Below are 27,074 nucleotides of genomic sequence, written 5' to 3' on the forward strand. Positions count from 1 at the left end.
TTTGAGTGTACATGTCGGGGGAATGAGAGGGGAGTGGGAGTGGCACTTTGTGAGTACTTGTACAACTTGTAGACCTAACTATAAACCTAAATTTTAGCCTAAATATGCCTCAGAATGTACCATTTCACATATAATTTGTTATGTGCTCAATTTTACTGTTGTATAAATTACAAGTACCATATTTGGTAGTTTTGTTAGTAAAATGAGCACTTTAGGTATATAAAATGTGCTACTCCTTTGTAGCAAATTGTACCATTTCACATATAATTTGTTATGTGCACAATTTTACTGTTGTATAAATTACAAGTACCATATTTGGTATTAGTATTGTTAGTAAAAAATGAGCACTTTAGGTATCTAAAATGTGCTACTCCTTTGTAGCAAATTAAAAAAATTGTAAATGGAAACAGTCCGATGTTGCTAAAAAATCAAACAATGACTTCAGGCAGAATTTTAGACTTGATATGTGTCATAGCCCTTTCAAAAACAAAACACTTGTTTCTAAGATAGCTACCTTTAACGCAAGGGGGGTTTCAGGAATGCTCCTTTAAGGCTAAATTGATGATGACTTCGGCTCTTCAGTGCAGGCATTTAATTTTAATGTTAATACATTGTTTATATATTATAAAAACTCAACCAACACATATTCTTTCAACTTCATATAAACAACAGAACACCTTTGGATGACTTACAACACCGTTTGTGCTTGACAAATTTGTAATAAATCATCAACATGTCTTTTGAGACCATAAATGTCTTATGTTTTACCATTTTAGTTTGGTGTTGCATCTGAGGATATGACTTTACTGGTATGTGTATTAGACCATTCATAAAGTTGATAAAGTCACTCGAATTGATTTTGTGCATAAAGTCATTCTTATACAGGAATAACATAACAGTAATGAAAATGTTCCCATAAATAATACTTGAATTTGTGGAACGGAATGCATAAATAATCCATTTTGGCGGAAAGTTCCCTCGAAGTGTGTATTCGCCCCCCCCCCCCTGTCTTCCTGCCAAACCTTCAGTAGTTTACGAAAGAGGAGACACGCTGTCTTCCCTGAGAAATACTAACTCTATGTTCTAACGGAACCTATATAAACAGGGTAGTACATTCACCAGTTTTCAATGGGGTGTAGAGTGACTTCGAGACCGATTAGCTTTTTAGAGACCGATTTCACTGACTTCCCGAGCCACATACTAAAAGAAAACCAACAAAAACGGCAATCATATATGTTATAATTAATTAATACTCCAGACTGCTATTGGTTGGGAGTACCAAGCGCGTATAGCCAACCCTTCGTGGCGTGAGGGGAAAAGCCAATTTTTTGTCAAAATTTAACGACGTTAACGCTTGCATTGAAGTAACTTTTCGTGACACCGTATAGAGAGAGGGGTCTCAAAACTTCTCTTACGTTTGGTCCGTTCTGAGAGGGTGGCCGTTGAGAAAATTTTTTGCTGACGTCCGTTCTGGGGAGAAACTTTGTTTGGCTATGAGTGCTAGATGCAAAACGGGTGCTTCTGCCGTTTCCATCATTTTAACAACATTTCCTGTATAGATTTTGTGTCCTTGTATTATCATAAACTGTAAACCAGTTGGACTGAGAAGATGTTGAGGTGGAGGAGACACGTGTTCACATACTTCCATTGGCTATGTCCCTTTATTTTTTAGTTTATCTCATACTGTATCACTAAATGGACCTAAATGGAGATGCTGTGTATTTATTTTATTTTATTTCTCCTTTATTTGTATTTTCTTTGTTTTTTTTCTTTGGCCAATTTCGTGCCAGTTTCTTCCCCGAAAATTTCTATGGGGGCACTTTGACCCAACCCTAACAACCCACCCACCTCCTCTGGCTACGCCACAAGGGATTGCAGTTGGAGAGGCATAGTCCGTTCCGGAGCTGCAGCATTTAGCAAAACTTATTCGGGAAGTTCATTGATTACTCTAAATTACTATGGAATTCCAGAGCCCCAATCCTGTCGGGGAGGGGATCCCTGAAACTTCAGCCTTCTCTCAGACCTCGCGAGTTTAGGCTATAGCACGAAAATACAGGTGAGAGAGGAATTCAGTTGCTACGAGGTGTATTCCCCAACCCCCCCAACCCCCCTCCCACCGGAAGCTTTAGACTATGGTCATAGGCGTAGGAGGCGGGGGGCTGGGGGCTGCAGCCCCCCAAACATATTTTTTGGTGAAAATTCGGGCAATATGCTGAGCATTTTTCGGGCACCTACTGGAAGAAGAATAATTTGCAGTGTGTTTTTTATTTTTTTGGGGGGTGAAAATTCGGGCAATATGCTGAGAATTTTCGGGCATCTACTGAAAGAATAATAACTTGCAATGTGTTTTTCAAATTTTTGGTGAAAATTCGGGCAATATGCTGAGAATTTTTCGGGCACCTACCAGTGGCGGAGCGTCCAGACAGTCAGAGGGGGCGGATGCCCCCCTGACGGTCTCAAATGGACTGCTGGCGCCCTTTTCAGTTTTTTACCATTCTTTACTTATTCGCGATTATTGACTTTATTATTGCGCTCTCAAATACCTATTGACATTTGTCACATTTTGTTAGTGCAATTTTCTGACAAATGGCGATGACACTTATTTATTCTTCGTTTATCTGCAAATTGGCAAGACCTGGAAAGGGTCATTTCCGGCGATCTAGGGAGTATCTTTACTCAAAAAATTTCTGTACGCTCCGCGCCAACCTGTGGTGGCGCTCCGCTTAGATAGTGTCCAGAGCCTTCTCTATATAAGGCTCTGATAGTGTCGAAAGCGCCCTAACAGACCATTCTCTCCCCTTGACCAATACCCCTATAGCTCCGCCACTGGCACCTACTGAAAGAAGAAGAATTTGCAATGTATTTTTCAATGGTTAAACTCATATAATTATTATTATTATTATTATCATGATTGTTGTAACGACTTCCCCAATAATTATAACCAATATGGAAGGGTAATGACACGAAAAATGATTGTATGTTATTGGCATGCGATGTAATAACCGATGAATGCCTATATGATATGCACATTAACATGTGGAACGCACGCCGAGCGCGCGAAAAATTTGGGTAATATTTTTCGGGCAAGTCGTTACAGCCCCCCCCCCCCCCCCCCAAATCAAATGAGGCTCCTACGCCTACGACTATGGTCATATTTTTGTACTCTCGTAGCGACGTATACAAACAAATACCAGAAAAAGGAAGTACAGTTCTTTGGAATGTATTCCAAGGGCTCATAGAATTCCTGGGGATATCAGTCGCGGCGTTTGCAGATCATTTTTTCTTGGTATGCAATTGTAAACCATCCGGCAGAATCATCTTAAAACGCGTCACGGTCTGCTTCTTAATTTAACAGAAAGTAATGCGACCTCACACTGTGTCAAGCAATACCAGAAAATGTAGATACCTATGTATTTAGAGAAAGGCGCTGACAATAACGTAATACTCCATAAACAAGAACTTTGAGAATCACGAATATTTATAATTTTTAGTATATAGCAACTGATATTGCGAATTACATGCTACATTTAAAGTATTTATTTTGTTCACTGAAAGATGCTTAAAACTGATACATATTTTTCAATATTTTGTTTCATATTGAAATGCCACCTGGTCACATTTCAAGAAAATGGCCGCTAATACTGTGGCGGAAAGCCTTGTGAGAAGCTGGGAAAAACACGGAAAATCTGACTTGTAAGTTTGTATTACACAGAACTTTTGAATGTTTCGTTAATTTGACATCTAATGGAAGTTCCATTCGTTGCTGTTCTTTAGTTTTCGTTTACCAGAATGAAGAATTTGATCATCGTAAATCGTTCCGAAATACAAGTCAGTGCTGCCGATGGGTAAAAAATTGACGGTTTGTATAATTGCTGCGTCGTATCCTAATATGCTGCTCGACAACGGTTCAGGTTAACACTAGGCGGCGAGTTTGTGTTAACGCGATATGTCTGACTGAGGTCGAGACTGAGGTTCGGAATGCAGACCCTGTCACGAAGAGATAAAAGTTGTAGCTGAATCTGGTGTTGAATGTCTAATCTACGAAGAAGAATTTGCACGTGTTAAGTTTTGCAGAAAAGATTGCTAAGTCAAGTATCGAAGGCGTTGGTGCTGCTTCAAGTTTTGGCAAAGCCTGCAGTATGGCTAGGCTGGCCTTAGGCTAAATGCTAAGTAAGTTAAGCCTAACTTACTTAGGCCAGGGCATCGGCTGGTAATGGCCCAAATAGTTTTCGAATGTAATATTTGAAGTCACAATCACATGTTCACATAAGGAAGTCACAATCTACTGTATGTCAAGAAGGCATGCAACACAGGATTGGTCTATCACGCTGCATCAGATTGGAGTGAAAGCAGCGTCGACAACAAGCTTCATCAGATATGGACTCTACCAGGTTCCACACTGTCAGAGCGAAAGCAAAGGAGTCTCTCAGCTACATCATGATTGTGCAGTACTTATTCAGCACTTTCAAATCCATCTCACTGTAGATGTCCAGGGATTCTGAACTTCACATTATGATTTTCCATCAACTACTTTTCTGACCATGTGTGGGTGAATTTTGAACAGACTTTAAGATCTGGATGATTATGATGGCGAGGATCATGTGTGATATTCGGGTCTACTCAACAGCTTTCCAACAAAGGGAGTTTACAATGATCAAGCATAATAAACTGGCAGATATGCAGTCAAGATTACTTTGTAAGGTATATGGATGGAGCATTAATGTATGGTGGTACTCACAAGAGGAACTTTTGGATGAACTCTTCTTTACCCTCTTGTTTGCCCTTTGGACTTGGAACAGCTAAACAGACTTTATTAAGATGCCTCTCACAGGTGAAATACCAGTATCCTTGTCACTGTTACTTCAACATACTATGTATAAGAATCTCATCAAGTTTAAGGCTATCACCTCTTTCTGTGCCGAAAAATGCAACACTGTCTAAACAGTAGCTCTTTCATTTGTGATGTCCTTTACATTGCACTGGCAATAAGTTACATAACTAACCAGGATGACTCCCTAGGCCAGTGGTTCCCTTGGCGATGGTGGAATTCGAAGGGTGTCTATTTCAGAAATGTGAAGAAGAAGAATTTGGGGACTGACTGGATATCCGTTATGAGACAAAATCAACAGGAACATTTAAAGCGATCTGCATAATTTCTTGCATGGAATTCTGTTAAGGACACAAATGGCTTAGTTTTTGACATAGTTAACTTGATATATTGGTACATGTGCACACAGGACATACTAATAGACTTGTGTTTCTGTTATCGAAATGAAACTTAGGAATCAGAAAGTTACTTTAAACTCCTCCATCTTTGCTCTTCTGCGAAGGACTCCATGGCGAACTGGGATTGCTATATTGGGCCAACTTGGAATAGATGCAACTGGATCCCATATCAAGAATACATGTGGAAGAAAGCTATCAGCTCTCATATGTGGGTTTAGTGCAGCTACAATGACAGCAGCTCTCATATGTGGGTTTAGTGCAGCTACAATAAGAGATGCAGATTAGTTCTCCAGGAATGCAGTTAACGTATATTGCAGCTCTGTGCAACTGTTCAAGTGTGTTTCACTTTCACAAATGGTTTAAGGAATAAACCAAGCATTTCTTGGATACTTTTAGTTGCATTTTAATATCTATTTTCTTACATTGTGAAGGTTGCCAAGGATACAGCATTTACATAGTGTACTATAAAGTTGATATCCTGATGGAACAAATGATGGTGGGAACTTGTGAGCCTATGAATTGCTAGGAACTGGAATGATGGAAATATCTTGACTTCACATCTGGAAGACAACTTTCACCTTAAACACTCAACGCTGTTTTGAGCACGTAGCAAAGTATACCATTTCTGTTGGATCCTCAGTGTAGTATAGTACTGTATCTTGTTCAGATATCCTGTTTCTTGATTAATAGAATAGCTGTTCTATAAATAGCATTGCACAACACAATTTTTTTGGGGTATATATAGAAATGAAAGAGTATAAAATGAATCAAGGGTATTTTACTTCGACTCGAGCATATTTTGCTTGTTTGTTTGTTCTTTTTGCTCTGTTCTCATGGTTTCTGTTTATTTAGTGGTTGTTTTACACCTTAAAAATTGTCAGGAGTGTTTTTTGGCCCAAGGCTGTACTGTATCTAGTAGTTGTCATCTTCCCCTACTAGGCTACATACTGTACATAGTGAAAGGAACAGTAGTATTAGATACACAGATCGTGTATATATATATATGTGTGCTTGTTTAACAAACCTTATTCCATCCAGCAGTCTCTATACGGACGTGTCACTTTAGTAGCATAGATTTGTATTATAGTCCAGGAGAAGACCATGGCCAATCAATCATCTTAGCAAAATGCCAAATCAAGACATATTGCATTTGCAGTGAACAAACCGCAAAGTGTTATTGCAGTTATGTACTCGGGCTGCCAGCTGTGATTTAACAATCTTTCTCATTGTGGAGTATGAATGCCTTGTATTCATGTTTGTGTTGATCTCTAATTGGAACTTAAGGTGTCTACGGTCTACCTTTAAACAAAAGAATGGAATGGAAGACTGGATTTTGCTTTTAAAATTCTATTTACTGTAATAACCATGAAGAGTCAATAAGAGATGATAACTATGTGACATGAATGACATACTGTAGGCTTTGGTACAGTAAATCAGCTTGTTTTAAGAGAACAAGTTTGTTAGTACTGTACTGTCTGTACACACTACATAGTGTTATCAAATATGGACCTTCCATTAGGTCATATGTTGGTCTACTACTCTTCCTTCAAAAGAATTGTTTTCAACTTCATACTCAGAAATTGGTGTTAAATATAATCAATGAGTCAGATTGTAAGGTAACCTTTATCCTTAGGTAGAGATCTGCACCACCGCATGATAACCTACTGTAAATATATCTTGACTGTACAGGATGGTTCTGCTTAATGTTACATTGTATTTACTCTTAAATACAGTAGTATTGTGATTGACGAATAGATAGTACTAGTCCAGTCCCTTGTGAAATACATATTTAAAGTAACTGTTGATCTACCACTGTTGTTATTGCTTTCGAAGTTACTATTGACAATACTTCAGGTGATAAGTAACCTTATATTTGTACAGTTGAGGTATATTGGAAGAAGGGGAAGGGGGAAGGGGGGTTTCCATCAGGTATGTAACTTTGTAGTAAATGTACATTATTGTAAAATAAATTCAGTGAGTAGATTAGAATAGAGTAATTAATTTACACTGTTGAAATTGAGTGTTCAATTTACAATGGGGAATGTTAAATACAGCCATTAATGGGGTGGTTAGTGATTAGTAGTAAACAACACACTGTAAAATGTGTACATGTGCATTATAATCCAGAAGTTTAGAATGGTCTTATATGGCATTATCATAGGTTGGTTACTGTACATTTTCCATATTCTGTTTTGATATGCACAGTATTGAAGTTTGGAAAAGAAATCTACTGTACCTGTGGAATTACTTAGTATCACTGTGGATGAAGTTAATCATTTTGAGAAGCAGTTATGCTTTCTAATATAATGTTTTTAGGTTTTGTAAAGTACAGTTCTGAAAGCTACTGTACGTACATTCTAGGCTTTGTTGCTATAAGTAGTTCATAGATGATTAAATCCAAGTTCTTCAGGTATGACTGTGTAAGATTGATCAGATGCAGACCACCAACCAGAATTTTAATCCATTGTGCATATAAAACAGGGTTTCCCCTGGTGTTTATTTTTGAGGTGACCGCTCTCTGTGTTTTTGCGACCGTCTCGCAATATATTACCAGTTATCAGTTACTGCCACTAAAAGTTGGGTGTCTCACATGCAATTTAGTAGAACAGTATTTAGCAGTACAGTAGTAACTACTCAGTATTATTTAGTGTTATGAGTAGAATAAAGTCGCAGGGAATGCAAAGGTTGAAAAGTGCACTGAGTAAGACTATATTAAGTGAAATAAGCTGTTCTGTTGCCCCATCAAAGAAACACCATTCTGCTGTTATTTACAGGGGAAGAACGGGTTAATTCCTAAACTGGGTGAACCCATCAAAATAATTCAGCTTTGAAAATATTTAGCTGTTATTATTAGGAATTATTATAAGATGTAAGGTTGATTCATCTTTCTGTAACAACACATTCAAGATGGGCCACTGTCATATCATATATCTGTTGCTAGGCTCCATTCACATAGAGTACCTTGGGCATTGGGATCGTTCATCTTTTAACTAATAAATTAAATGATAGATCCTTGTGAACAACCAAAGGAAATTTACAATGTCACTTTTTACTTTACAAGCATCAGCAGAAGGAATCAAATTTTAGTCTTGAGAGTCAAAATTCAACTGGATACCGTGCAGTTCACTTCTCCAATATGACCAAGTCGTAATGAATTGGTCATAACTTCCCATTATTTTTGTGTTTAGCCGAGATGAACATCTAGGCACTGTACAATGTCACTTTTCACCTTACGGGCATCAGCAGAATGATTCAAAGTGTAATTTTGAGAGTCTAGTTGGACTGGATACTGTTCAGTTCTCCAATACGACCAAGTTTTGATGAATAGTACTGTGGTTTCTAACTTACTACAATATTGCTTTTGTGTTAAGTAGATATGAACACAGATTTCAAGGACACGTACTGATAGGTATTTTTGTACTGAGCATGAGTATATGAATATGTATTTCTCTTCTTTCCTCCCATTGAATTTAGCCATACTGATTACTGTAGGCCTCCTCCTTGTGCTTTTATACTGTATGTTATACTTTCTGCAGTTCTGTGTTGATCCCTACAATGCCATGCATGTAATTATATAATCACCAGAAATAACATGCAGTACAGTAGTAGTTTGTGATACCACTGTACATGTGGTAGATTGTAAAGAAGTGTTTGTACAATATCACACAAACTTCCTACAACATGTCAAAACCTCATCATGTTCTTTCTTTATGATGATTTTAACTTAGCTGTCAAGAGTTAGGCACATGTGCAATAGATTAAATAGGAATCAGAACAGCTCCATGACTTATTGTTCCATCTTCCAAGCCAGATGAGAACATGGCAATCTTTTTCGTGGTGGGAGAGGGACGGGGACCATCGTCTGTGCTTTTCATTGTGAAGACCTTTCTGATCATGGATTTCAAAGAAATGTTTACATTGCATTGTTGAGATATTCCTGGCAAGGATTCCTACCAGACCACGTTTTTGATAAAGTGATGCAGTCAACGGAACTTTCCTTGTCTGAAAATTAATTAATTGTATTAAATTTATTAAATCTTGGTGGCCTCATGCAAGCTCTCCTCAGTCAATTAACTGCATAGTCTGGTAGTTCAATTGGCGATTCCCCTATGGATACATGATTTCCTTGGTTTCATATAGCAAAGTGCACTGTGGAAATTGTGATACTTAAAATTATTATTCCTTATTGCAAGACTTAGCCAAGTTGTAACCAATTGGCCAGACTTGACCATGTTTCACCAAAGAATCATGCAAAAGTTCTTTATTTATTTTTTTAAAATAAAGTAGCGAAGAGAACACCGGTTTTCTTCATCATTCTCATGATGTTACCTCTTCAGTTCGTTTCAATTTCTTTTTTTCCACTCTGGATGGGAGAGTCAGTTAATATACCTCAAAGTGCAATAAATATCGATGCAAATAATTTTTATAACAAATATATATATATAAAACAAAGAATTAATGTTTATAACAACAAATATGATACTTTTATTGAGAAAATAAATGAGTTTGAAGCAATGCATCTTTGAGTTTTCTTTTTTGCTCCATTTGTTCTTTGTGACTTATTTATACAATGACGTCTAACCTACACTACAGTAACTTAAGTGTATTATGGATGCCAGCCATTTCTCAAGTCAAGGGGAAATTCAAGTTACCATATGCTGAGTCCAACCTGACCAAATGAATGTCCTAAAAGTTAAAACTGTTACTGAAATGTTCTAACTCCCTATAGGTTCTCAATAAGTGTCTGCAGGCCAAATCTCGGTGTACAAAAGGTTTTAACCTGACCAACCATTAAACAATCAACCCACATTTTGCACTTATTGTAGTAGCGGACCTTAAGGCTGTGTGCTAGAGTAATGTTGTCGGTCTTCCCTACACATAATTCAATCTAAGTGTAGTGAGATGTTGATGCTGTGTCTGGCACTCTGCAGCCAACCAATGTTTTTCTCTGGCCCTCCTGGATATTGAGAACCCTCCCCTAGTACCACATGTATGTCTATATTGTGGTTGTAATTTGGCAATTAACTCTTAATTTCACTTTTCTTTGAAATCAACCCAAGTTCTCTTTCCATTTATATTTTCATTGCTGTGACTGCAATCAGCTACGAAATGTCTCATCTCTTGTAGCAAAGACTGCATTTTTGTTCCTTTTTTCCCTCTCTCCTGGTAGGGTAAGGGGTGTGCATTTCCCTTAAAAAGTACTACCGGAGCTGTGACCAAACTGATGCCCTTGCAGACCTCATTGCACTATACCATTTTAATTTTGAATAATACATTTCAAATTTTTAATCATCGTATGATTATGGGGTTTATAAAGAAACCAAACCCTGCAGATTGTCCCATGACTTTTACCTTAAATACTCAAATCAGGTGAATAATCAGTACAGGATATCAGCAAAAAATGCCATGGGCAAGCTTTGAAGAGAAACAATGTTGATTTTTATGTGTGTTGTTATGGTAAATATTCCTTCTGAAGTAATGTTTTACTAACTTTTGTTTAAATAACTTTTGAATAATCAGTACAGATGTCACCAAAAATGTGTTAATAGTATTTTTCATATATGGCCTAAAAAGACCAAGGGAAGCCATGTGCAAGCTTTAAAGAGAAACAATGTTAATTCTGATGTGTGTTTTGTACTAAGCTATGGTAAAATTCCTTTCTGAAGTCGTATTTTACAAACGTTTGTTTTGGTCAACGAGTTCACCAACCCCTATAGACCCATCCCAAATACAATTGCAATTTATTTGTACCAAGATGCACTTATATTTCTTTCACCCAATAAAGGGTAATTACAAAGCAAGTTGAACATAAGTCAATTCCATATGATTCTGAACATTTCAATGTTCAGACACATTCCTCATTTTGTAGGTAACAATGTGTCAAATGCAAATTGGAAAAATGGCAAAGGTTTGACTATTAATGCATTTACCAGTTATCAGGCTAATAAACTATAATCGTTTACAGATTGCAGTTTTGACTGTCACAGAGCGACGGTTGCCAAAAGCTACTTCTGTATGATTTGTGAGTGAGGTGGCAGTGAGTGTTTCATGTGTGTCACTTCAACTGAAACCTTATGATGAGGTTGAAGTTCACATTTAATATTAGGTGTCTCTTTACACCCTCCATCACCTCCCCCTTCCCTCTGTCTTTACAGCGTCAAGTTATGCCGGACACAGATTTCAGCCATCACAGAGAAAAACCCTGATGTTCTTGGACCTGACCAAGATGGTATATTATATATGCTTGTTTTTCAAATTTCTCATGATTTTCAGTTGTACATCCTTGTTGCTAAAACATTCTTGCATCCCTGATGCAACTTTCCTTGATACACAGTGGGTTGAATGCAATCTTGAAAAAACCTAGACATAGTTCTGAATTTGAAATCTTCAAATGCAAACAATCCTGAAGTAATGCAAAATGAGTTTTTCACCATAAAAGTTACAAACTTCAAGGACATTTTAAATTTGGAAAATTGTCAGCATTATTTGGATGAAATCGACATGAATTATGATGGGTGTGATTTGTAGTTACACATTCACAAATTTGCATGTGTGAGGTGAAGGATTGCTCTCCCTACACACATCATCAGTGAAACTTGTGTGAAAGTTGTAATGTTCACCACCTGTTTTCATTAAATGCAAATTTGTGGGCAGATTTGCCTTCTATAACTGTAAATAGTTAATTCACACCCAAGGTTTTTGTTGATTTCTTTTGCAATAATTTTTTTTCCGTCTATTTCAGGATTAAATCAACTTTTGTACAGCCTTTTACATCATTTTTTAGACGGTCACCTTAAACTGGATCAGACAGTATCAGGTTTACATAATGCTGCAGTAAGTTGATATATATATATGTTTGCTGACTACTTTGTAGAGGCCTTTTCATGTTAGTGATGAAATTATCTCTCATGTTAAAAGATGATGCCCCAGTGTATTTTACATACAGTGTATTCCACACTGCTTGCTGTACACCTCTAATGAAACTCATTATTTGAATAATGAATTTTCACTTCTTGTAATCTACCCATTTCTCTGTCTCACACCTGTATCCAAGACTATCTTATTCCATTGATAGAAAGCTTGGTGCTCACCATTAACATTATATATACATGTCTTTTGAGATAATATTTACACACAACTTATAGACCCCTTTTATTAAAGCAATCTGGGCTTTATACTGTTTGACATTAATGTTTATAATATATCCTTTGATGACCACATAAACAGGCATGCTACACCCTAGGCCCAACATCTTGGTCACCCCTCCCACCCCCCCCCCCCCATCTGTCATCCTTTCCATCATGCTTGTAACATCCAGAAGGAAGGAATTTTAAGTCTTTTTTTGCAGCCCAAAATTTAACGTGACAAGAGTTGGCACATGAAAAACTTTTAACGACTCGCATTTAAAACATTGCTTCCTTCGTCTCTCTAGGAATTACACAGTGGTGTGTCCTCAGTTCTGGCAGATGTACTCAGTATTGTTGGTAAGCTCTATCTACCCAATTATTTTTAATTAATTTGTTCAAAAGAAGCTTGGCTAGTATCATGATTACTTCACAATAACATCATCAAGGATCTGGCATGGTCTGTCTAAAGATTCATGTTATTTCCAGCCTGACCAATTCTATGACTTAGAGCATGGTGGCACCAAATTTTGATGAATTTTGGTCACAATAAACAATATTTTTTTCAGTGTGGTTCCTTGTCACAGGGCCTACTGCTTGCCAGACGTCATATTATATGGCACTTGTGTAGCTACCAGGGGCAGGTGGGACCTCTCGAAATGTTTTGCCCCCTCCTCTCTCTCTCCCTCCTCTCTCTCTCCCCCCCCCCCTCCCCTGACAAAAAAATAGTCTAAATATGCCCCAGTGGGTTACAGTGGTCATTTTAAAGATTCAGAGGTATCATACATAGTCTTGAAAGAAGTTTTATTATTTAGAGGGTCTGACATTTTTACCATAGTTGCACAATGTGCACTTTTTTTCATAGGCCTTTTTGATATAACAGTACAGTATATGTAAATCCTAATACCCTGAACTACAGTTGCACATACTACATATATGGACATGTTTGGGAATGTGCCGTCGATACACAATGTTTTATGTACACTTGTAGAGAAATTGATCATGTCAGTCATTTCTCATGCAGATATGGAGACGGTTTCTCTTGACGACAAAGCAGTGCGAGATCTGTTCCTGTCATTGGTCCCTGCTTGTAAAGTAAGTCATGTTGATGTGATCTTGTCCTGTTATGGAAGCCTCATTTTGCGTTGGGTTGTATTAACCGTGTCATAACTCTGGCCAACTCAGGTAATATTCACACACAATGGGGCTGACTAGCCACACCCTATACAGTACAGAGGTGGCTGTCATATTTGTTGTGTCTAGTTCTACAAAACTTGACAAGCGGCAGTCTATGGCGGCAGATAGTATTTATAGTTACACTCGTCTTGAATGAAGAAGAGATTACTTGATGCGTATTGTCGAGCCAAGTTTCGACCCAGGCTAACTGTTTCAAGCACCTTAACTTGTGCTTTCTAAAGCATGCTTTTAGTACAGCAAAACTGCATTGGCACCATGAACTAGTCAATCATGCAGCGAGCCTGGTATGGAGGTTCAGCAGGTAGTTTTGTTCTCAGCTTGTCAGCACTTTCACACGATCATGTTACTTCAGTTCGAATTTCGTTAATGAGTACTGTACAATTCATGCACATTAGGACAGATATGATTTTGAGTTTGTAACATTTATTTCAAGTCATTTTTGTTGTTATAAAAATATAATCAAATACAAATAACAAACTGAACAAGCTTTGGAGGAACCCACCGAAAGCTATACAAAGCTTGTAATGTAGGCCTTCCATTACATTAAAGAATTATGTACAGTAATATATATCACATATGATATGACACCCCTCTCTTAAACATGCTGGAGAGCCTCATTGGAGTCCCTCAAGGGAAGCAAGATATCTATGTGGTTACAACTTTTACGATGCACCTAATTGGACCTGGGAGGGGAATTGATGGCCTAAACTGCTGATTATATCCTAAGATATTCCTGCTTTCTTCACAGGACTTCTTGAAAGAAAGTCTACTGAAGGAGAGGTTGGACAATGACACTCTAGAAGCAACCGGAATCCTGCCACAAAAGAAAACTTTCCAACAAAAATATGTCCGTTTGAAGACCAAACTGTTGTAAGTGCTCGCAGCAATCATTATTCCATGCATCACATTGCAAATTTTGTTTTGTCTTCTGCTTTCTTATCCCAACCTGCCCAAACTACCCAATCCTTTTAAAAGTTCACTGCAGTGATTGAATTCCTCATTTCAATCTATCTCATCATTGAAGAGCGAATAGAACCATCTGTTCTCAGTTGTCATTTTAGTAGAAATACTCAAGGATTTTCAATTCTAAATTGTCTTGTATTTGTTGTTTGATTTCTTTTGGAATTTTTGGACTTCCGCTCATGTATATCGATATACTATTTTATTCATTTATCGTTTACCATAGATATGTTGGTTTACATATAGTGTTACCAACCGATATTTGGCATCAGGTGTTGTTGATCATTTCTCTTGCAGTTACAAACAACAGAAGTTTAATCTACCACGTGAGGAGAGTGAAGGCTTTGCCAAGTTAATAGTCGAACTTCAGAACAAGACCGATTTACCAAGTTCAAAGACATTACAAAATATACAAGCCCTCATTGGTAAGTCCTTGCAATGATAGTTTATGGTGGTAATGCCATACTGTAACTAATCAATCTCATTTATGATATAAAGAATCTTTGTATTATATAGTATACTACTGTAAGTAATAATGTTAATCCTCATTTCTTGCATAGAAACTCTATATTATGCAGTACTTTATATGTAATTAACTGTATGTTAACTTCCAATGTTGGTACTGTAATTTTTTATTCAATACTATTTGAATTGTCATAGTTGTTACAAACTTTCTTTGCATAAATTTTCTACATGAAGTACCTTAAATATACTCTGTTAATTTTCTCTGCCATCATAACATAGAATCTTCACTTTTTTGCTTTATCAATATTCTGTAAGTTATTGTATTCTTTTCTTTGTGCAGGATTCTTTAATCTGGACCCAAATAGATCGCTGGATATCATCCTAGAGGCCTTCGAGAACAGCCCCCATCGTGTCAATTTCTTTGTGCCTTTGCTCCAGTCATATTCATTAGAACAAGTCACCATTGCTCATATGCTAGGATTTAAGTATCAGTTTTTTGTGGTGAGTACCCGTAATTCCTCCAGTGACTTTGCCCACCCTGTAACCTCTCTCCTCTTTTAGGGTCTAACTTTAATAGGCCACTCTCCTCATTTTCCTGTGCTCTTTGAGTGCCTAATTTCAGGTCCTGAATTTAGTAATCATAATTATTAATCAAATCCGATAAACAATATTAAGTTACACATTTAAGACATTTCTCCAACTAGCTTGTTCCACTGATGTTCTATCACTTTATTATTACACTCAATCTGCCTTATTCAAAGTAGTATGAATATTTATGAATATGTTGTACTCTAGAAAAGAGCATCAGACAAGAATTGGGCAATATATTTGATTGCTGGGATAAGACATAAATCACCACTCATGAGTAGAGAATGTAACATGTTAATAGTCATAAGTACCCTTACCTTGATTTGTCAATTTTAATTCTTATATTTCTTATGGCTTTATTTGTGAATATTATATATTTATTTTAGTTCCAAGTCTCTTATTGTAAGGGTGTACAGGTCTCCGGGCTACAGGAATTTGGTTTCCTTTTGAACATCCTGATCCGCTTTGTGTTTTCATACTTTGTTGTTTGTATACTGTTTTTGTGATCGGATCAAATATATAATGAAATGAAATGAAATTCATTAATGACATTAAGAAGAGAATATTCCACACTTTCCAAAGGAAATATGTTTGAATGTACCTGTATTTGTGTACTGCAAAAACAACTAATGAAGACAGTTGGAGGATAGTTGGGCATGTCAGAGTTATATTTACATCATTGTGTTCATCTCTTTTCCAGGAGGAACACATTACCACTCCCAAATCCCTACACAATATCACAGCTCTGCTGCTTCATCATGAACTGATATCTCTAGAAGATGTCTACCATTATGTAAGTCATTTCCATCTTTGTACTAAAGACGACAAGGATATTCATGTGTTACGTTCTATAGGACACCCACTGAACGCCAGGAGTAAAATTTAAAAAAAACAATGAAAAAACCACTCTTTCATTATTATTTTTTTATTTTTTTTAATGGAAACATGAGTAGAGGGAGACCAGTGGCAAAATGAGGCCATGAAATGGGTGGTGAAATGGAGGAATGTATGGAACTGTGCAGGACTGTGGATATGAAAATGTCAAAACCCATGTGATATTACTCTGTCAGGGTGTTTGTCCTGAAGAGGGGGGGGGGGGGAAGGGAGGTATGGGATGAAAGGGAAGCACTTGATTTGGTAAAGAAAAGAATTTGCATATAGAAATATTGCTCTTTGGCAGCCATCATGCACATTTATTTTGTGTTCAGGAGTGATGTAAGATGTTTTTGTTGATGAAGGTAGGGGGGGGGGGGCCTTCATACCACCTTAGCATTTGTATGATGTGGATGGTGGGAAACATATTTTGGGCATAGTTAAGATGTCAAGTAGCCCTCCCTCTCTCTCTCCAATACTGCTTTGAAGATACATCAGTATAATCCTAGTGAGCAAAGAGCTGCCAGTAATGTAATGATAAGGTGCCAAATATTCCCTGATGTGCAAGTATTTTCTTAAATTAATTAATATTTTGTGAATAACAGTATGTTATTACATGTAGTCTAATTATTTCAATCCCTAACTGTACTTATCTGTTACCAGTCTTTTAGACTGAAGACTGACTGTTGGAATGTCAAAATTAGAGCCAGTTTGATGATTGCCTTTTCAAACTTAGTTAAACCAGACTTTATTGAAAACTAAGCTAACTGATTTAAATGTTTAACACATGCAGTAATTTATGTCACTACATTTACTCGTTTTATTTGCAAAATGCTCTAACAAGAAACCGCTTTGACACTTATTTTGGTAGACTACATATCCCAGTGCCCAACTCCCCGCACCACCCCCCACCCCCACCTCAACACACATACACACTCTTTCCACATCATCAGACTATACCCCATTGGGGTGTATTTACAGTATATGTGCACATCCCAAAGTGCTTCAGATTTTGCACACTCTTTTCATATCTGTGTTTGTTTGATGTGCATAGCTGGCTCCCAGTGATGTTGAGATCAACACCCAGTACAAGAAAGAAGTTACAAATGCACGCCAGTACTCTCGTAAGATGAGTATGGCCGTCCTCTCTGCCAAGGAAGATAAACCTGATGACAAAGACAAAGACAATAAAGATGACAAGGTAAAACCACTCTTTTCTATCTCTTAAGGGGTCTTTTTTGGGGGGGGGGAGGGGGGTTTGATAAATCCCATTCTAGCCTAACAAGAGTATTGTGGTCAAGTGGTTAAGGCAGTGGACTTGGTTTTGCAGGTTCGAGTCCTGGCCAGATCATTACGTTGTGTCCTTGGGCAATTCTTTATCTACGTTACCTGTCTTCCAAGGAAGGTAACTTGTATATATAGTTGCGTGCACTGGTTTTGTGGCTGCATCCTGTGGGTAGTCCCCGTGGGACACGTAGTACATATGGTGCATTGGAGTGCCCCAGGAGGGATTGTTTGAATTGTGCACACTTTGCTGTGTGGTTGTAACAAGCTACCAGTGACCAGGGGTTAAGTTGTAAAGTGGTTTGAGGAGACTTTGGCCTCAAACAGACTGTAAAACTTCAATTTTTCACTTCTATTTCTTTGTCCTTTTCCATTGTTTGTATTTTTCCAGTCAGTTTTCCATTGTTCATTTACTTACATCATACCTTTCATAAATTAGTATCTTGAAATATCAACCCTTCAAGTGAGCTCACCCTGAAATTATGGACCTATAAAATTAAAAGAAAACCAACCACCTGCTATAAGTTTTTTTTTGGAAAAATAGCTGAATAGACCATTTTCTTTTTATCTTGCAAACAGGTCATTGACAACCAAAAGTTAGGTCTTTGTGAAGCATTATTGAACCTCGGTGACTGGATTCATGCCAAACAATTGTTGGACAAGCTGCCAGAGTTTAGCGCTACAGCCAACCCTAGTGTTGCTGGAGCTCTAAGCTCCCTTATAGAGAAACTGCTTGACATCATGTACAGAAAGTAAGTACCATCATCAACTATGCAATGAAACTTCACCTCACCTCATTTCCTGTTGAGCACAAAGCAAGCTGGGTTCAATGTTTGGTCTATTCACCCATTGTTTATCTGAAGCCTGTGGCTCTCCGCTCTCCATGTGGCATATTTATGTCCCAGGGCAATAACCACTATTTCACATGACTGAATCTGTGGTAGACAGGTGTATTTTATTACCCCCATGTTGGTGCTGCGTTGTAGATTTTTGCTACTGGGACATATTATTAATTACAATCCAGGATCTCAGCAGTCAACATTGTGAACCATTCATTTATCATGTGTAGTAGCAATCTGGTATTGCCAGAAGCAGTTCACAAAAAGGGCAGTTCAGGGGGGTGGCTTATTGAACTTTGGCCCCAAAAGGCTAGGGGCCCTGTATGGGTTGATTGGGATATTTTGAGCCAACAGATTACAACTGGCTGTCAAGTAAGATGGTCAGACAGAACTTTTAAGGTTTTTCATGTTTATGGCTTTGTGTTAAGCATATGTTAGATGGAGTAAGGGTGAAGGGCCTCAGTCTTGAACCGGGGCCTCTAAGACCCTAGTTAGGCCACTGGGTGGTGTTACAAGTGAGTCTTTTGATCCTGTATTAGGCATAACAATGTCTTTTCATTAAATTACACGACAGTCTTAAATGTCAAAGTTCAGAATCATGAATGATTCAGTTTGACAAGGATGCAGTCGAAATTAATGATTTACGGTCAAACTTTAATGTGAGGATCCTTTCTTGAAAAGAAGGATCCTTAGATTTGGTAGCTTGTGTGCTTCTTCAGCAACATTTCTTAGCATGAGGTTTGACTGAGAGCTGGTAAGACTTAAGCAAAGGCATTACCACAAGTCAGATTAGACCATTTAAATAATGCTTTCCTGCACTTTGCTTCTCAGTCCAGCTTTATTGCAAAATGTGTTTCTGTAGATGGAACTGCCTCATGAACTGGTCTTTGCTCAGAGTAGCACTTAGAACATCTTTCTGTATTGCTCTTATTTAGGATTTAGTTTGTATAGGTCTGAAAGCATTCATTTGTTGATTCCATGCATTAGATGTACAGAGACATTTCTACCTGATTTTCAAAGTTTTTTTAAAGTTCTGTGTACATCATTATTCGATTAACCTATCTACGGGGTATAAGTGATCCGGGTATCGCATCGCTAAATGCCATCCAAAAATGGGCAAACTGCTATACAGGTGCAACGATGTGAAGTCAGGCGCGTAGCCAAGGGGGCAGCCCCTTGAGCAATATTTTTTTTTATGATATTGCTAGTAATTTCAAGAGAGAAAATGCTAAGATGTGACTTACAAGGCCTGGGAAGTGCCATTTTCAGCGATCTGGGAGGCATTTTCAGCCAAAATTTTCTTGTACACTTCGCGCCAACCCATAGTGGCGCTACGCTGAGATAGTTTCCAATGCCGTATCTTCAGCTCTGATAGTTTGCCTACAGTTACGCCCCTCCCTTGGCAAATTCCTCGCTACTCGCCTGTGTATAGCAGTTCTTTTTGTAAGAACAGTATTGTAAATGTGGGACAAAGTTTAGAGCCTTCAGAACTGCTTTGCCAAAATTTGAACACTAGATTATTCCCTGAATCTCTATGTAATGTGTACTCTTTGTCGCGCTTTCTCTTCAGAAAAGCCAAACCCTCAGGTGCGAAATCTAAGAAGTGTCGTTTTGATAACTCAGGGCCAAATGTACTTCAGGCTGTGTCGGACTTCATCGGGCTAAGACCAGTTTTCCAGATGTGCACATACCTTGGGCCCTATGGAAGTAACCACCCTTTACTCTTGTGGAAGCTCACCAGACTCGGCAGAGTGGTTATGGCTGACGTAAGTGAAATATTTAAACAGGTCTAGAGGCATTTGCAGGGCCAGTAGATGACAATGAATTGCGTTTACTCTGAAATCTGTGAAGATGTATGCTTGCGTTGTTGAAACTCATGTCACTCAGAAATTATTGATAAATGTAAGCAACTTTCGAAATTCATTTACAGTCAATTTTAATGAAAATCTACTAGACAATGAGATTTTGTTTTTTTACAGATGAAGTCTAAAGATGCTGGAAAGGTTGCTGCCATGGTAAGTGTTGATGCATCTTTGTTAGCTATGGTTCATGAATCATTAGAATTCAAAGTATCTGATAATTTTCATGCCAAACAACTTCAAGAAGTGGTAGGTGAGGGGTGTCAATTAAAGGTGGCTGTTGAGGTACTTGAGTGAAAGTGTAAGTCTAATGTCGGCATAATTAGCTACAACTGAAATTTGTTGTTGTTGTGCACTGGTTAAACTAGGATCACTGGAGTATATCATCGGTACCATAAAGTTTGTTCTCAGATGTGTACTTCGGTATATAGTCTGCCTTGTATAGCTACAGCATTATGTAATCTGGGATTAAATGATACATATCAGATAACTACAGTTCACCCTTTGGGTTCGAGTAAACTACATATTATTCTCTGATTGAAGTAGCGGTATCAGTAATCCACAGTATGTTGATCCACAGTTATTATCTGTGTAAACTATGTACCTGATAAAGTTTAACCTGAACAGGGTTTAACAGTAATCTATAATTCTCTGTTTACTGACTTGTCAGCAACATGTGATTACATGTGATTGATAACAAGCCACAAACGTCACCTCAAGTGATCTTAAATCTGTTTCTAATATTGTGACTTTCATCTTCTTCCTGGTGTAACAGGTACCTTTGAGAAACAGTCTCCTCTCTGTGATAGAGTCTGTCCTTCTTCCATCTCTAAGCTTGATGGAGTGTAATGCTTCACTCTCAGAAGAGATGTGGAAACTGCTCAAGCTATTTCCGTACGAAGTTCGGTAAGGAAATATCATTTGAAAGCAAAGGTAGAACTTCAGATAAAACTGAAATGTCACCTAACGAGACCAATTAAAAAATTTCTTCCTGTCTTGAATGTAAAGGAGGTCAAATAGGTTATTATTAAGTTATGTTAAATCTGTTATTAAGAAGCTGTCTTTTGAGTATGTGTGAAAATGTAAACTGTGGAAAAAAATTGGAAAAATATGTGTAATAAGAAATGAGCATCTGTTTTCCTGATCAATTTTAAGAAAGTAAATAAGACTCTTCTACCTATACATACAGTTTAGAGAAATAAGATTTTATTTCCCTCACTGAGATGCACTGTTAAGTTGTCTAACAAATTTTTTACCCCTGAAAAAGTCCTACAGATACTCAATTTGCAATCATTGACAATGACAATACACACTCCAGTGATCTCTCTTCTCCATTTACAGTGTGACATTTCATAGCAAATGTTAGTAAAACTAACATCTATGGTAAATTTTAAAAGTAGGAGAGTAGTTTTTATTTTTTCTCGTAAAAAATGGTCAGTCTCTTGAGTGAGTCAATTAGAAGCCCCTGAGAATGTGGCCTGCCCACTAAACAGATCAGTCGTTAGGAGCAAACCTGTTGAACAAGAAGAAATTTCCTGACTTATATCAATTTATTTTGCATTTAAGAAGTGTGCCTGTCACTAATGATAAATGCAATGTGTCATGCTATTTTCCTCTGCTTATTTTTTGGTTTAACGGTAATCTCACCTAATAGTTTAAAAATGAAACATTTTCTCTTGCAATCTACTGGGTATTATTATTATAACCATTTGGCTTTGGTTAATGCCTCTACAATGATGGGTATTTTTTTCATTTGTAATAAAACTTGGTACATTTGACTTTCTTGTTTTTGACCAGGTATGCTCTTTATGGAAGATGGAAGAACTATGTTTACACCATCCATCCTGTTCTTATACGATTCAAAGCAACAGTGACAGATAATGTCAAATATATTATGAAGAGGCTGACCAAAGATAACGTTAAAGTCTCCGGGAGACAACTAGGAAAGCTTAGTCACGCCAACCCTGGAGTAGTCTTTGAATATGTAAGATTTTCTGCCTCATTTCAATACGCCACCTGCTCTATCAGCTAGGTATTACCATTACAAAGAAAAGGGAACATATTAGAGGAAATTCATTCAACGTTCATAGAACTTTTGATTCTTGCACTAAAAAGACAGACTTGTGACTTTGTAATCAATTCACTTCAATTTAAGGTCAAGTCAAGTCATAATTCCTGACTCAAAGATAACCAGACTCTCGGTATTATCTCCATTCCTCTATCGGGAGAGAGCTCACAAACATGTTGGAGTTGTTTGATATATAGTGACGTGTGAGTCTTGAATTATTTATACAATACCTGCATAAACAAGGAACATGTTTTTAAGGTTAATAAGCCTGATTAGGTTTTGCATTGTTGCAAGCAGGTCTGAGGTGTGTGGAGTTCAGGGGTCATTAAGGTGTCCTGGGGTCAAATAGGAGAATGGGAGGAATATGGGATAGAGAATTATGTATGCATGATATACTTTAAGAAACATGATGACTTCAAAGGAAGGGGATGGGAAGGCTGGTGACATAGATGTCCCCTGGTCTGGACCTGTCAGTGGGGCTGTGGCTCAGTGGTCAATGATGTGTCCTGGGTTCAAATGGGAGGAATATGGGATAGAGAATTATGTGTGCATGATATACTATAAGAAACATGAGGACTTCAAAGGAAGGGGGTAGGAAGGCTGGTGACATAGATGTCCCCTGGTCTGGACCTAGCTCTGGATTCCACTGCCTGCAAGTTCCAGTTTAGTTTCATTAATTTTTGCTGATTCATCATCCAATCTGTTTGATTCCAATAAATATATCTATGCTCATTTCTAAAGAATGAAGAATTCATGCTTTATTTATATATATTTATTTATTTTAATCTATTACTCTTTGCACAATTTATTAATTGCTGGTTGCAGTATTTTGTTGCAGAAATTCATGGAACAAAAACAAAAACTTTTTTTTTGTTTTTTTGTTAGGTGCTGAATCAAATCCAGAAATATGATAATTTCATCGGTCCTGTTGTGGATGCTTTCAAGTATCTCACATCTCTATCACAAGATGTTCTAGCCTGTATCCTTTCACTGAAAGTAAACTCATCATCTTCATAAGGATGTAACGTGGGAAGGGTATTCCATTGAATAATAGAAACCGCTCTGTCTCCAAAATCCTCAATACTTACAAATTCCTCGCCTTTAGAAATCCCCCCCTAATTGGCTCTTTAGCTCCGACCTCGGGTAAGTTTATGGCTTCTATACAATGTGATTACATAAGACTTCACTTACCAGCAACTCCTTGAATGAACATAGACAACTTTCCCAAGAAAAAAAAAAAGTGTCTACTCTATAAAAAAAACAATCTTATTATCCCCCGTAGGACCTCTCGCGAGGTCAACCAGGGGTTAAACTCCTTTTGATTTGATTTGATTCCATTGGATACAAATATGTATTTTTGCAACTGCACAAATGAGTATGGATCTACGGCTTCAACGCTGGAACTGCAGAAAAGCTGTACAAATTAACATTTCTGTGTTTGAGATGTATGGCAGTAAATACATTGAAGTCTTGCTTAGTTTGTCGACTCGGTATGTGAACATCAATGATACAACTGATGTTCACCGTATAGCATAATTTTATAGAAGAGCATCATTGTCATATGAAATTGTGGTATTATTAAAATCCTTGACCTTTGACCCCACCCAGACTGTATGATTGAGGCCATTGCTAACCCTGAGAAGGAACGAATGAAGCATGACAATACAAATCTTTCACTTTGGATGCAGAGTAAGTCATTTTGAATTTAGTATTTAAATAACAAAAAGAGCTCTTCATGGTGAATGTGTCACAATCAATAGCTGCAGAAATCGTGCAAGGGTGGGAGGGAAAAAAGGACAGTTCATAAATTGTACGATTTGATCAGTCTAGTGGTTGCTTGTCTTATTGCCCGGTTTATTAATATTGTTCAAATTGATTTTGATATTTCTTATAGGTTTAGCCTCATTTAGTGGTGCCATCTTTAAGAAGTACAACATTGAACTGAAAGGCCTCTTACAGTTTGTTGCCAACCAGCTAAAGGCGGGAAAGAGGTAAGTTTGCAGTAGCGATGTGGGAATGATTTTCTCTGGTTTGAGTTCGTTTGTTTGCTTGTCTGCTTTCTATAAGAGCTTGTCTGAGTTAATAACAGATAGCCTTATGGAAAATTCAAACAGGAAGCCTGTCTACTGAGAAATTCTTCTCATGTAAATCGTGAGTACGAATACTGCATTACAAAGTTATGTCAGAAACACTGAATATTCACAAGATATTCCCCAGAGAACCAAGTTTTGCCCTCTTGATTGTAAAAAAAATATAATTTTTTGATCAACTTGGGTGTCCAATGGAGTATTTAAGTTTTTAAAAGTCGTTAACAGCAAAAGTCAGCAAAAAGGTTTCATCAACTTTATGGACATGTAAAGTTACTTTTGTATTTTAGGTTACTACCCTCTTGCAAAGCACCTTGTGGTATGCTTACAGACTGATGTCGTGTTTTCTTCGACTTCTCTTAACTCTGAGTACTCGCCAAACATTTATTGCTTAAGATCGAGATAAGCCAAAGTACACTATGGACACTGGATAGTGTATAGTTTGTAAGTTTCATGAAAGAAAAAATTACAAATGAAATGTTTTCATCACGGAGAGGAATGTTGTCGTAGTGATATTCATTTTGGTGCAATACTACTTTTCTTTTTGTTTGAACTCTTCCAGTCTAATCTTTTGTATACTTGTTACTCCCTTTCTTTCAACTATAACTAAACTTTCTTTGTTTATCCCGTCAGTTACGATTTACTCATTCTACGAGAGGTGATCCAGAAGATGGCTGGCATTGAAATCACAGAAGAGATGACTCCTGATCAGCTAGAGGCATCTGGTGGTGGGGAACTTCTTAAAGGAGAGGTTGGTATCTTTTCTCTCTAACCATGTTAATTTTACACGTTACTGTATTGACCTATGGAGTTTGAGTTGCTCCGACCAGTAGCCAGTCCCGCCTCTGCCAACATTGTAACAGTTCATTTTGTGCATTTCGTTTCTCAAAGCAACACCGCCTACAAGGGAACTATTTGGCCAAGTATGTCTGCATTTTGTAATTAAATATGATACAGGGGGAGGACGTACTCAATCGTTACAAACGATGATTCTGTAAATTCCTCTGTTCCCCCATCCAGGCTGGCTACTTTGCGCAGGTCCGCAATATGAAGAGATCTTCCCAGAGGCTGAAGGAGGGTATGATGGAGGATGACTTAGCCATCAGTCTCTGCATCTTGATGGCCCAGGAGAGATTCAGCATTGTCTACAAGCATAACAAAGAGACACATCTTAAGTTGGTCGGTAAACTATTTGACCAGGTAAGGGTTGCCTGTGGGGTCAATCTTTTTACCTGTAAAAGAAATCTCACCAGTTGCCAAGAAATGTTGAAATTGAACTATCTGTTGAGTTTGTGATTTTAATTGTTCAGTCTGTGAAAGATTACTACACACAAAATATGTACAGACTGTAAGTGTGTGTATGCATGTTTGTTTACATGCGTTTGTTTTGCTATCTGACCGAGGACTTGAACAAAAGAATTTCAGGTCCTCGGTTGTGATTTCTAAAGAATCACCACGTCCTCGGAAGAATTCTATTGTATGGGGTATTGTTTAAGTTAGGGTACGTGGATTTGAACAATGGAAAATACAATGGGGTCCTCGGTCTGAATGAAACACAAACGTGTGTGCATGCGTGTGTTTGTGTGTGTGTGTGTGTATGCATGTATACTCCCTACTGCAGACAGTCACCTATCTTACCTAATATAGCAGTAGTACATTCTGCTGCTAATATTCTTCTGTTTGTTACTTGAAGGGGATTTGGTGGGAGTGGAAACATGGGAATGAGGTTAGCAAATGGCAGCAGGTGGGTGGTGGGATTGTCTGGCCTGGTCTGGTCTAGTCATCTAACATTTACACATAGTCTCAAAGGAGAACAAGTATATCTCTCTTCTTGCATATGAGCATTTTCTCACAATTTTTGCATTGTTCTTATAACCCATTCACCATATATCATCTCTATTTGCTTCATAGTGCCAAGACACTCTAGTGCAGATGGGTGGATTTCTTTCAGTACACCTCAGTATTGAGGACTATAGTAAGAATCTACCAGCCCTCGATGCCCTGGTCACACAGCACCATCTGAACCCAGAGATTGCCTTCTTTCTCCACCGGTCACTCTGCTCAAACGCTATACTTGTAAGTAGGATTGCTTTCTTTGAAGCCATTTGTGTTTTCGGCTATTTTATTTTTTTCTTTATTTTTTTTTATTTTTTTATCCAATTGTTCAGAGATGTGCTGTGTCAACAGGAAGCTGTTTATATGTGAGAGTCGTTTTTGCCTATTGGATAAATTATGAATGACATTTGGGAAGTATGCAGCCACGTAATAAGTCAGTACTCTCTCCGCATTCTGGACTTTGTAGAGAGTAAGGGGATGTAGGGACAAGATTGGAGGTGTTAATATGGAACATGTGTAGTTAGAGCATACTCGCATGTAACAACAATATGTTTCAGCCGGATGAATTTTCCCTGCTGCAAATTTGAACATGACTGATGTACACAGATGCTGAAAGAGTTCGTACTGGGTTCTACAGGCCTCTCTTTAAGTTTCGTGAAAAAAAGAAT

The 27,074-nt window shown here is 37.7% G+C and overlaps 1 protein-coding gene across 4 annotated transcripts in view; it reads left to right on the forward strand.

Moving 5' to 3' along the window:
* The first annotated feature begins 3,602 nt into the window (after window positions 1-3,602).
* The window catches only part of LOC139980197 (THO complex subunit 2-like), a 44,579-nt gene continuing 21,107 nt past the window's right edge, over window positions 3,603-27,074 (forward strand). For 2 of the 4 annotated variants that reach the window (XM_071991669.1, XM_071991670.1), the window contains exons 1-21: window positions 3,603-3,693; window positions 11,382-11,455; window positions 11,969-12,060; window positions 12,659-12,710; window positions 13,375-13,445; window positions 14,296-14,417; window positions 14,805-14,932; window positions 15,313-15,473; window positions 16,261-16,353; window positions 17,488-17,634; window positions 18,297-18,469; window positions 20,127-20,322; window positions 20,536-20,571; window positions 21,191-21,321; window positions 22,213-22,399; window positions 23,369-23,462; window positions 24,092-24,172; window positions 24,378-24,474; window positions 25,204-25,321; window positions 25,591-25,770; window positions 26,482-26,646. In XM_071991669.1, the coding sequence (XP_071847770.1) occupies window positions 3,629-3,693; window positions 11,382-11,455; window positions 11,969-12,060; window positions 12,659-12,710; window positions 13,375-13,445; window positions 14,296-14,417; window positions 14,805-14,932; window positions 15,313-15,473; window positions 16,261-16,353; window positions 17,488-17,634; window positions 18,297-18,469; window positions 20,127-20,322; window positions 20,536-20,571; window positions 21,191-21,321; window positions 22,213-22,399; window positions 23,369-23,462; window positions 24,092-24,172; window positions 24,378-24,474; window positions 25,204-25,321; window positions 25,591-25,770; window positions 26,482-26,646 (2,463 nt within the window). In that variant the 5' untranslated portion in view covers window positions 3,603-3,628. The remainder of the gene's footprint in view (window positions 3,694-11,381; window positions 11,456-11,968; window positions 12,061-12,658; window positions 12,711-13,374; window positions 13,446-14,295; window positions 14,418-14,804; window positions 14,933-15,312; window positions 15,474-16,260; window positions 16,354-17,487; window positions 17,635-18,296; window positions 18,470-20,126; window positions 20,323-20,535; window positions 20,572-21,190; window positions 21,322-22,212; window positions 22,400-23,368; window positions 23,463-24,091; window positions 24,173-24,377; window positions 24,475-25,203; window positions 25,322-25,590; window positions 25,771-26,481; window positions 26,647-27,074) is intronic. The other 2 variants (XM_071991668.1, XM_071991666.1) reach the window with 1 other exon arrangement.

The sequence above is a fragment of the Apostichopus japonicus genome, chromosome 14 (assembly GCF_037975245.1).
Source record: "Apostichopus japonicus isolate 1M-3 chromosome 14, ASM3797524v1, whole genome shotgun sequence".
In the NCBI taxonomy this organism is placed as follows: domain Eukaryota; kingdom Metazoa; phylum Echinodermata; class Holothuroidea; order Aspidochirotida; family Stichopodidae; genus Apostichopus; species Apostichopus japonicus.